The sequence below is a fragment of the Nannospalax galili genome, unplaced genomic scaffold (genome assembly GCF_000622305.1).
Source record: "Nannospalax galili isolate Female #2095 unplaced genomic scaffold, S.galili_v1.0 scaffold1951, whole genome shotgun sequence".
NCBI lineage: Eukaryota > Metazoa > Chordata > Mammalia > Rodentia > Spalacidae > Nannospalax > Nannospalax galili.
The window spans coordinates 663,896-676,554 of NW_008329136.1; the positions used below are offsets into that span (position 1 = coordinate 663,896).

At 37.2% G+C, this 12,659-nt stretch overlaps 1 protein-coding gene across 1 annotated transcript in view; it reads right to left on the reverse strand.

The window, feature by feature from the left end:
* Positions 1 to 12,659, reverse strand: part of Man1a2 (mannosidase alpha class 1A member 2) — a 157,484-nt gene that overhangs the window by 112,957 nt on the left and 31,868 nt on the right. The window contains exons 2-3 of the mRNA XM_008832931.3: positions 6,010 to 6,265; positions 2,506 to 2,602 (exon numbers count right to left, since the gene is read on the reverse strand). Of these exons, the coding sequence (XP_008831153.1) occupies positions 2,506 to 2,602; positions 6,010 to 6,265 (353 nt within the window). The remainder of the gene's footprint in view (positions 1 to 2,505; positions 2,603 to 6,009; positions 6,266 to 12,659) is intronic.

Below are 12,659 nucleotides of genomic sequence, written 5' to 3' on the forward strand. Positions count from 1 at the left end.
AAAAAAAAAACATCTTTTCTAACTCTAAAATTTTGAGTCTATAAAGTCATAATGAATTTGAGGTACAAAATGAGATGCTGAGAACCACCACTCTTTTCTTTGATCCTTTATTTTTGAAAAAAGTAAAGTAAGATGTAAAAACATTCTCAAATCTGATGCTGGAGAGACGGCTCACTGGTTAACAGCACTGGATGCTCTTGCAGAGGACCCAGATTAGATTCCTAGCACCTACATGGCAGCTGACAAACATCCCTAACTCCAATTCCAGGGGCTCCAATGCCCTCTTCTGACCACCACGGCATTGCGTGTCACAGGTGCACACACTTACAAACAAGCAATATACTCACAGACATAAAATAAAAATAAAATATAAAAAAGTTCTCAAATAATATTCAATAGCAAGAATGAGGTATAAAAAAGAGTAAAAAACAAGAAACAATTTTTAAACTTCAAAAATTTATGCCTTCCACACATTACATGACAAAGCACATAATAAAGGATCTGTTCCTCCTTGGCAAATTATTTGACTGGGAAATTGAAAAAAAAAAAACAACTAAAGAACACAATTTTGACAACTGAAAATTCAATATTGCACTTGAGCTTCTTCTAGCATTTCATTCTTCTCATAAAATGTGTTTTCCATAAGTTCAAATATTTTTCCTATTTTTAAAAGCAAGATTAGGAGCGTAATCTATTTGGAACAAGATAAAACATTGATTGGGCTGCAAAATAAATCTGGCAAAACCCAGACAATCAGAGCTGGCCAATCAGCAGGAAAAGGCACTCAACAAGGGCCTGGCAATCAGTTTGATCTCCGAAATCCTATGGTGAAATGAAGAGAACTGACTCCCAGGAGCTGTCCTCTGATCTCTACACATGCACTATGGTACATTCATGCCCATACTCACATGTATATCTCAACACACACACAGACACACACACACAGACACAGACACACATACACATACACATGCATACACACAAACACACATGCACTCGCCACAAACATATTAAAATTTGTTAAGGTAGAAAACTCACAGCTACTTTTTTTTTTTTTTATGTATATGAGGGTTCTGCCTGCATGTTTGTTGAAGCACCTGTGTCGTGCAATGCCTGTGGAGGTCAGAAGAGGGTGCTGAATCCCCTGAAACTGGAGTTACGAAGTTGTTAGCTGCCATGTGCATGCTGGGAATCAAACCCAGGTCTTCTGCAAGAGTAGCCAGTGCTCTTAACCACTGAGCCATCTCTCCAGTCCCACATCCACTTCTTATTTTCAGTATATGTTTACGAAATCCTTAGTACTAAGGCTCACAGTGTATCACTGCGCTCAATATAAATGTACTTGAAGGGGACCTAATGTAATTGATAATTAAATGTCTTTTAGTGTACTATCTCATTTTATGACATCTACAAAGTAGTGAGAGCATTCCATCTGTAACACCTTTTCAGAGGAAATATACTCTATTTCATTAAATGACAACTACTATATTAAACGTATTATAAACAACCTAGTAGTCATTGTGTAGCTACTTAATGGAAATTGTTTTTCTTCCACATCTCTCAAACCCAGAACAAATTATGTTTTCTTTTTTGGCAAAAAACAAGCAACGACAAATGCATTTTAAGAGAAATCACAGCATTAGAAAATTCATCACAAGGAAAAATCTTGTTTGAATTGTTATTGTGGTATGTTGTAATTAGTAAAGAAAATCACACTATGACTAGCATATATGTCTTCTCACCTCATGAAAATGTTCCTGCACTCACCTATCCACACAAAACATCCAACACATCAAGAAGTACTTGAAGTAAGAGAAAAGAATGGCAACCACAAAGAACAGTTGGACAATTTCCAAGACTAACTCTAGGTTTAGTAAAACTTGTTGATGAAAATTAGTTGGGTAAGATGAACTGCAAAGTTTAACAAGAACTACCTACGCTCAAAAGAACAAAAAAGGACATCAAGACAAATATAGCTCTTGGTCAAACCTCTATCCACACACACATTTAGGAACATGAATATACAACATAACCCATTCAACTGTCAATCAAATCACCTTCTACATGCTACTTTTTAATATACATAGCACAAATGGAATTTCCAAATCTTTCCCTCTTCCTTTATGAGTATCACAGATGGTACTGATTTGAAGAAAAAAGTTACAAATAGATATCTACCTTTCTTGACATTAAAAAAAAAACAGAAAAAAAAGCTCTGAAACTCAGATAAATGGCTAAACTATGTAAGTAGAAAATCTAAAAGGTAAATGTGGGCCAGGCATGGTGGCACATGCCTTTAATACTAGTACACTCTGTGAGGTTGAGCCCAGTCTGGTATACAAAGCAAGTCCCAGGCCAGTCAAGGACAAAACAAAACAAAAAAAAATACACGTTCTAATTATAGGTCCACAGAAATTCAGATCTCAAAAAATCCTTTAGAAGTCAGATCTTTTTTTTGAAAGATGGAAAAAGAAAACAAAAATAGCAATTCAAAAGTTACCTTACCAAATATGTTAGTGGAGTGTCCTTTCCTTGCGATAGGTCTGAGTTCGTTGTGTCCCCACCCATAGGTCCTGTAATTATCCCAGGCATGTTTCATCATCTGAGAAGAGGACAATTATAATTCATTATTTTATGCTATCCACAAAATATTATTCTCAAATGTTGTGTAATTTAAACTTTAATTATTATATCTTTGCCCATACTTTCACGGCTTCTGCATTAGCATATTTAATTAACATTTTATCAGTGTGAAAACACACATACTGGTATTTCATTTCAATCTACACAACAACAAAATTAGATGTAATCAGAAAGTTATTTGGGGAAGAAAGTGACGTATTTGGTGTTTTCTCCTTTAGTAAGCTGACAATCCGTTGGGGAACAGTTCCCCTTCCTTCACTGTGAAAACACTAAGCTATCAATAAAGGGGCCTCCCCAACTAATTCAGCATGACTACAAAATCCTTTTAGACCAGAGATCAGTACAGTGAAACTATTGTGGAAAAAAAACAGTCCTAGATAACCTGTAATAAATGGCAAATATACTTATGTTCCAATTAAATCTGATTTTTCTCAAATCAGTGGGAAAAATGGACAAATTTAGCCCAAAAGTTATGTTTTGCAGAATCCAAAATTCAACACCTAGTCAAAGTGATTAGACAGGTACAAGGATTCAAGCACAACAATCAAGTCTTTTATTTTATTTTTTTAATTAGTTTTTTATTTATTTTATTTATTTATTTATTTTTTGGTCTTTTTGAGACAGTCTCCCTGTAGCCCCACCTGGCCTGGAACTCCCTATGTAGACCAGGGTGGCCTTGAACTCACAGAGATCCGCCTGCCTCTGCTTCCCAAGTGCTGGGATTAAAGGCACATGGCACCACGCCCGGCTCAAGTCCTTTTTATAAATATTATTACTGGCACTGGGAAGAAGGGTGCTAACTCATTTTGTAATCCCAAAGCCTATGAATATAACTGAATCCTGAAGTTGATAATGGCTAACCCTCTCTTACCACAGAAAAACTAAATAGTAAAAGGAAAGAGAGACAATGTTATGTTACACGATTAAGATTCAGCCATGTCTGAAGCCCTGGTTCAAAGCCATTAAATTAATAAATGTTTTTGTACCAGTTAGTTTGAGCTGAGTTCTTTACAACCCAAGGAGATCTAAACTACATAATGGCAGAACATTTAATTACAGATCAAATGAATTACAAGACAGTGAAATGCAGTGTATCATTTAGCAACACAGTATTAATTAAAACATTTCCAAACTTGTTTTATGTAGCTAGTACTAATCAGACACACAAACTAGGCAAAAACATTGCAAGAAAACTCCAGACCAATATATTCCAAGAAACAGAGACACAACTCCTTCTAAAACTAATTTGTGCTACATAAAGAAAATATTACACCATGGCCACATGCAATTTTAAACATATGAATAATATAAATTTTACATTTAAAAATCAGTAAATATAATTCACCATATTAACAGAAAAGAGAAAATCTCATATAATCACCTACATAAAAATACAAAGCATTTTCTAAAATTCAACACATATATATGATACAAACCCTTAAAACTATAATTATAAGGACATATCCTCAACTTAATAAAAGGCATCTTCAAAAAGCTGAATACTAACATATCACACTTAAAAAAAAAAAAAAAACCCCACTAGAGATAGTAAGTGAAAGTGACCTTAGTAAGTAACAGGATACAATTCAGCAGACTAAAAACAAATGTATTGCTAATGTAACCTCTGAGCCTGAGCCTGAGCCTGAGGGTTGTCTTTGAATCCCCTAAAAGCACATGTTTATCAATCTGAATTATTACAAATATGAGAAAGTATTTCAAAATATTATGATGGCATCTGAAAAAGGGCAAGTTGGACATCTGGAAAATAAAAAAATCTGTCAACATCTCCAACACTGTCCAGAAAGTAGATTAACTGGTCTGTATATAAAACATGGGCTCCAGAAGTGGGGTGCAAATTAGACTTAGATTTTTGATTCATCAAAGTCAAGGCTTTACAATAATTCATAAGGCTAAGCATGGTGGCCACCAAGACGGAACATCAACTTGACAGGATTAAGAGTCATTAGTAAACACAGGTCTGGGCAAGGCATGCCTGTGAGGGTGATTCCAGGGAGGCTTCTCTGAGAAGGAAAGACCCACCCTGAATGTGGGTGCAACCGATCCTTTGAACTCAGTTCCAGACTGAAGAAAAAAAGAAAGAAAAGGAGAAAGCCAACTGAGTACCAGCAGTCAATCACCTCTCCCTTCCCACCTAGATGCAGTGTGACAGGCCATCTCCACTCCCCTCATGACAGACTGTATCATCCCAAACTAAGCCAAACAATGGGGCTGGAAAGATTGCTCAGTGGTTAAGAACACTTGCTGTTTTTCCAGAGGACCAGGATTCGATTTCCAGCACCTACATAGCAGCTAACAACTGTCTGTAACGCCAGTGTGAGGCGATCCAATGCTCTCTTCTGGCCTCCACAGGCACTGCATGACATGGGTGCACTTACATACATGCAGGCAATATACTCATATACATAAAATAAAAATAAATAAATAAAGGATCAAAAATCTATATATTAATTTTTAAAAAACTAAGCAAACAAAATAAAGTTTTCCTTCCTTAAACTGCATTGGCAGGAATCTTGTCATTACAAAGAGAAAAGTAACAGACAGATCAAGCTAACATACGTTAAACTTTCCATATTCATTACTAAAATATATAGAGATATTTGACTATGTGAATTAAATTTATTCTTGTTTTATACTACAGCTTCCAAAATATTGTTGATGCTATCACACCCTTATAATCTTTTTCTTTACAAGCAGTATAATAGCAAATTCTACTCAAAATTTCCAGTTCTTATTAACAAAGTTTGACTCAAATTCACTAGATTTGGTACTCTTTCATCTGTAATTTCCAGAATAACAAGTTGAAAGATTTCTGCTGGGGCTAAATAAATTTGAAGAATTTTGGAATCAATCTTTCTATATTTCTCAATTCGTGGAAAAATTTCTGAAATGAACATGCTCCTAATCTACAACATAGCTATGTCTCATGCCATGTTCCTTACAACATGGCTCATAAAATGCTGTTTAGATGTTTGCTTCTGAAAAGTATTTGCACAGTACGTAGCACAGCCTCTTGGAACTGAGCATTTAAAATTGTTTATTTAATAACTTATGCATGGATTCTATTCTATTATAAAACCCTACATTTCAAAAGATTTCCCAGTGTAGGTCAAGTAACCATCTAAACAATCTTACATCAAATTTTTAATTGCCAAATAACTGCATTCTAATCAGTATTGAGGAAAAAGAGGGCGCGCTAGTGCTTACTACTAACCTGGGAAGTAAATTAACTATGGCCCAAGAAGAAACAAGAAGAAACACCAGAGATGATACACATCCATATATATAGACAGTTCCAGTCAGACACGGATCTGTAACCGCTTAGTATCACAAGCCTCAGCTTATTACCTCTTTAATTTTTTCCCTTTTCTTTCTTATCTCTGCATCTTCTGGGTCTCCACCACTGATGCCTACGAGCTTTGGGATAGGAACTGGTGGCAGTGGCTTGCTCTCTTTGGGCTTCATTTCTTGGACTACTTTATTTTTCTCTGTCTGAATTTCTGCACGGATTTCTTCTCTTGACTTTCTTAATTTTTCTTTTGCTTCTTCCAGGGCCTTCTCATGATCAGCTCGAATTTTATTTCTCAGACGTTCTTCTTCTTCCCTATAAGATTTTTTTAAAGAAAGAAAAAGACTAGTTAAAAAAGAGTAATACACAAAACCTTATAAAAGGTTCTTTCACTAAACTCTAATAGTTGCTTTCTAATTCTGCCATTAAAGAGCAAGAATTACTAATAAGAGAAATGCAGATCTGCCCGAAGAGTAAGATAAATATAACTTTGTCTGAAAAAGAAAACCTGTTCTAGATGCTGAAAAGTAAAACATGTTACACGAGAGGAAGAAGGCTGAGGACTTTTTCCTCATTTTGGGGCAGAGAACAGAGAAAACTGAAGTCAGTAACAAGAGAAATACATGCAGAGAGGGTAAGGGTGAGGGAGAGAATGAGGGAGTGAAAAGCTACAAGTGGGGTTAAGTAGCAGAGGGAGACAAAAAAACAAACTCAGGGTCGAAGAAAAATGATATGGGGAAAGATATATGAAACTTCATTTGTTTAATACTGCGTAAGCTGCTGAAACTTACATTTTGAAAATGGCAAAGATTTAACAATGCAAGGATTCCTAACTGATTTGGACTACTTAAAACTCTCTCGAGCCTTTGCCTAAAAATGAAGGTTCCAATTTAGTAGTCTGTTTGAAACTCCTGAGTCTGTACTGGTTAAGTATAGTGTTTCTAATGCTAAATATTTGACACCAGAAGAGTTTCAGATTTCAGTTTGTCAGATTTTGAAATACTGCAATAGATACTGGTTGAGTATCCCTAATCTAAAAATCTCCAATCCTATTGGGAAAAGGGACAAAAGAGATCCACCAAGATCCCCATACACCAAGTCCATCTTCCCAATGTGGCGACATTGAATGAATCTTTTTCTTCTTTTCACTATTAATTTGGCTCCTTTTAATTGGCTCATTGAAGACAGGCCTGGCTTGTTGGGGCACAAGATGTAACCCCTAAGTCTGGTAACAGCTCCATGTGCTCTGTTGACTCTCCTTACTGCTGAATGACATGCAGAAGCCCACCATGTTTGCAAGGTTTATGGGCATAACTGCAAAACATCACCACCCATAGAGAACCTCTACAAGCAGGTACTATACACCAGCCAGCCCTGAAGCGAGCAGCAAGGATGACCAGTCACAACACAGCCCATGTATCTTCTCAGAGCGCCTCAGTGACACAACCATTTTAAAGGGTCTATTTGTGAGAAAAATGTCTAACACACATTTCCAAAATTGACTTAGAGCCTCCTTTGCCTGCCTTCCCCTTCAGCATTCAGGGAATACACTCACACAGGAAGTTTCTCTATACCATCAGTGAAGCCTGTGGTACCTCCTATTTGCCGGACAACATTAAATATGTCACCTCCCCAAATCTCCTTTTCTCCTATGAAGGAAAGTCTCTGCCAAACCCTTAAGACTGTGGAGGAATGGGTGAGATGGCCCTGGGTTTTAAAGTTCAGCCAAGTCCTTAATTATTTCCTTTAGTCTCTTCCTCATTACCAGTGCCCTCCGCCCCAAAGGCACGTATATAGAACTACTAAATGACCCAGGCTATCATCACTAGCCTGTGGGACCAGGACCTATACTCAGTGACCTCTTTTGTCTTCTCAGCTTCCCTAACCTGGGTGATATGAGGACTTTTGGAAAATTCGCAAGAATTTAGAAGACAGCAACATAAGTCAGGGCCTACTTCTTCAGAGGCAGAATTAGCAGCAAGTGCTGCCTTTTCTCTACCCTCTAGCCTCCACCGCCAGCACTGTCTTGGTCCATGTGTCTACAACAGTACTCATGTACAACGACCTTTAAATTCTAAGGCCACCCTTAAAACTTGTCACTCCTCAGATCTTCTATGCAACACCCAAACCAGAAGCCTGGGAATCCCTCTGAAAGCAGCTCTTACCCCATAAGCCCATACTGAGCATGAGCCCTGGGTCCTGAAGAAGCTATGTGCTTCATCTTCTATGTTTGTTTCTAGGCGGCTTGAAAATGGTTCCACAAAGAAATCTCCAGAAACAGGCTTTCAACCTTCAAACTCCTAGGGCACCCCACACCTAGAGCCTGTCCTAGTTCAGTTTTGCCTCTCTGTGACCTCAGTTTCTGTGCTAGCCATAATGCCCCCCTCAGAGCACTGGCAAGTCTCTGGGTAAAAGCCCTCCTTCGAGGCCTGAGGCAACAGGGCAAAAGGGAGGGAATAAAACTCCTGAATCACAGTCTCCCTTTCATAGACCAACAGCTTTAAAAAAAGAGCTACGAAAATCTAAAATGACTTTCAGAAAAATGTGATTATCTTTTAAAAATGCATAATGTGAATAAGGACTCAAAGGTAATATGTAAAGATAAAATTTATTCACTTAGCAAAAACAAAATGTTGATTTTTAATCCAAGCTCCCAAACAGTGTTTGCAACTGCTTATCTGAAATCTGCACTGAAAAAAAAATCTAACTAGCAGAGTGGGTTCCAGTTTCAAAAACTCATTCTATCAGTCTTCTTCGTTCAAGTAAATATCAACTTTATTATTTACTAGGGTTCTTACACCAAACCACCTCGTCTTCATTCTCTCTTACCATCTAAATGAAATTCAGTAGGAACTACTCTCATTTGCACCCTGAACATTCCTCAAAACTATCCACGTTGCTCTAATCTCCAACGCTGCTATCCATGATCCAGGCTATGCCATGCCTCACATGGACTAGTCTGGCTTCCAGAAGCCTTCATATGTCTACTTTGCCCCCCCCCAAAAGCCTCTGGTCATATTATAGAACAGGTGAGCTTTCTGGAATTATATAAACTATGTCACTCTGTCTTGCAACACTTCATTCAAGGAATTCTATTATAAAGTACTAAAAGTCGCACACAGTGTGCTCTCTACCTGTGTCCCCAGCATCATCCTGGACTTCCTCTGTGCTACAGTCACACCCTTTCAGTTCTTCACACACCACATTCTTTCCCACCAGAAGTTTCTTGTGCCTGATGTTTCCTCTGCTTAAAAGACTCCTGAACTCTTTCTTTACCTTCAAGTTACTGATCAATCTTAATTCTTTAGCTACCTCGAGGACTAGGCGAATTTCCCAAACACATAGTCTTATGTACCATAATCCTTTCTTTCATCGAACTGTCATGTGTGATTTTGTGAGTAAATAACTTTCCTAATAAAAGCTTCAAGTTCAGAGATTCTGACTTTTGCTCAAATCTATCCTTGAAAGCTTAGCACAACAGGCATATAATAGGAGCTCAAAAATACTTAAATGAAAACCCATGTTCCTAGACCTCATCTGAAGTAATAATGATACACACTGTCTATGAACAAACAGGAGGAGGCAGTCAAAAGAGCTGTAAATGGCAATTCTCTCTTTAAGGTAAGCAATTTGCCAAATTCATCCTCAAATTCATGTTAAAATTCATAACACGGTAATGAAACATCTAGGTGTTAATAATATTGTCATGTACTAACTTCCTGCTTACATTTATTAGCTACATACTAGAATCAATCGTTCCTCCATAAGTGAAGTACATCTGATGGCAACGTGGGAACAACTGACAATTTATATAATTTTTTATAATTAATTTTAAAGATAAAAACTTGAACTCCCTAAATTGTAGAAGAAAGTTCCATTCACTCTAGGTATTGTTTTGGCAACCAAACTTTTTCATCAGAACCTGTATTGTTGGGATATTTTCAAGAGCCTTATTCAAAGACATTTTGAAAAATCTAACCTATAAATGTTCTTGCATTTGTTCATCAAAAAGTAGTATTTGTTTAAGAGTTTAATGAGTTTATTCACCTTTTCAGGAAAACCAACATCAACCACAGTTTAAAGAAAAAACAGGCAGTGTGGTGTCAAGAAGAAATCCAGAGCCCTGGGAATTTAATCAGATTTCCTGTTATCTGAGGTCCAAACTGAATCGTTGTGTTGGGGGTGGGGGATATACTGAACTCAAAAGTTTAGGAGACAAAGATTTTGGTCCAGATTTGTCCCAACTCACCCTGTACAATTAAAAAAAATAATAAAACCTTCATGATCAGCACCCTCCTCGACTGATAAGAGATGACACTACCCTCTCTGTATCAGTTCAAAACTGTGCTTTTTATTATTACTCACTCTAGATCCAATGATTCTGCATGCAAATGTACAGTAAAATTTAGTGTTCCGGCCAGGCGTGGTGGCGCAGCACTTAGGAGGCAGAGGCAGGCAGATCTTTGTGAGTTCGAGGCCAACCTGGTCTACATAGCGAGTTCCAGGACAGCTGGGGCTACAAAGGAGACCCTGTCTCAAAAAGAAGTTTCCTCAATGAACTTCTAAAATACTGTATTTCATCCTCTGGATCATTCATTCCTGTTCTTATTCAGCACATTCTTCCTATTCAAGACCATCCAAGTGGCTCAGTAGTTAAGGGCACTGGCTTCTCTTGAAGAAGAACTGAAGTTCAGTTCCCAGCGCCTACGCGGCAGCTCACAAAAGTCGGTAATTCCAGTTCCAAGGAATTCAGTACAGGCACCAAGTATACACCCACTGCATTACATACATGCAGGCAAACACTCATACACATAAAATAAAAATAAATAAATCTTGGGGCTGGAGAGATGCTCAGCATTTAAGAGCACTGGTTGCTCCTGCAGAGGACCCAGGCTCGGTTCCCACCCCCACAAAGCAGCTAACAACTGTCCATTACACAGTTCTAAGGGATCAGATACCCTCTTCTGACCTCCACAGGCACTGAAAAACACAGGTGCACTTACAAACATGCAGGCAATACACTTATACACACAAAATTAAATAAAAATATTTTTTAAAATAAACATTTTTTAAAGGCAGAAAAGAGAACAAAAATCAGTATCTGATATCTATTCTTCATAGCAAAGGAGAAAAAGAGAACTTCAACCAAATAAAAGAGGTCTTTCAAATAAGAAAATGTAATAATCATCCAATACTATCATTCTTACACTACAAAAGAAATTCCCTGCAAAGTGAGAGAAATAAAAATGCTTACTATCACAACTTCTACTTGACAGCAATAAAAATCAGCAGCAGCAAGAAAAAAGACTAAAATATAAAAAGGATTTGAGAAAACTGTCTTCTGTCATAGGCAATATAATTCCTACAGAAGAAATCTGAAAGAATCTACAAATCATTATAATAAGAGTGCAAGGGAGGGAAAGCAGTGGCCGAGCAGACAGCCAATGCTCGGCGAACATCTCCTTCCCTTCGAGGCTATCAGGTTCCCTCTTTCTAGACCTCAAGTACTCCAACTTCTATGCATACTTCCTTCCACAGCAGCACCATGCTTACATCTGCTTTCTTCCATGGTGATTATTTCCTTGCTAAGACAGCCTAACCTTAAATTTTTAAAAGTAACATTAGATATAAAATAGCCTTCTCAAATAGCTTATGCTTTAAATAGTATTAAAGAGAAACTTCGGAAAATGTGGGAAAAAATAAAAACAATTGGCATAGTTATGTAAATAGCTACTTTTCAACACTATAGACCAAGAATGGTTTTAGTAAATGACAGAGGACAGTGGGAAACTCTTAGAGAAAATACTCAAACAACAGGATTCTATACAACTTACTGGCAAGTGCCTGAAAGAAATTAAGACCAAAAAAGAAATGTCACACCTTCAAGGTCATGGAAGAAGAACTCCTCAAACTTGGAGGTGACCAAGAGGCAACATGGTGCCAACTATAACAAGGGAGTTATTCACAATTTTGTTCTAAGATGATTCTCAGCAGAAATCAATGTACTCTATCTGCACAGAATAGCACTTTCAAATAAACAGCAAAGAACTTTGTGTACACTGTTACATTAAGTCAGATTATATATTCTAGAAATGATTATAATTAAGAATCAGAGTACTAGCTGTACCACACTTGGGCTCCCATTCGATGAGTGAACTCTACTCTTCAGACATGATGCTAATAGTGACACCCAAATATTTCACAACACAAATAATTGATCAGACACATGACAAAGGGTTAAAACACATTTAAAGTCAAGCACTGAGAAATCCATTGAACCCTAAACACCAATGCCAAATCCAATTACTTTGTCACCTAGTTCTCACAAACACCAAAACATTATTTCTATTTTACTAATGCAGCACATGAACCAGCAGCAAAGAATTGCTGTCTGTTGTCAGTCAGGCACAGATCACTTATTGGGCAGCTAAAAGGTCTGTTTAGACAGTGAGCTTTTACTGATTATTACAACATGAGTTTTAATAGATTTCATTTTCTTAATAATTTATTGAGAATTTCACACAGGGATATAAGCATATAAGGTTGTTTTAATCAAATTCATGCACACTCCCTCCCCTCCAACTCCTCCCATATCTCCCCATCATTTTTTTCTGATAACTTCATATATTAGTCAGGGTTCTCTAAGAACAGAACTGGCAGAATGAATATATATATATATATATATAGAGAGAGAGAGAGAGAGAGAGAG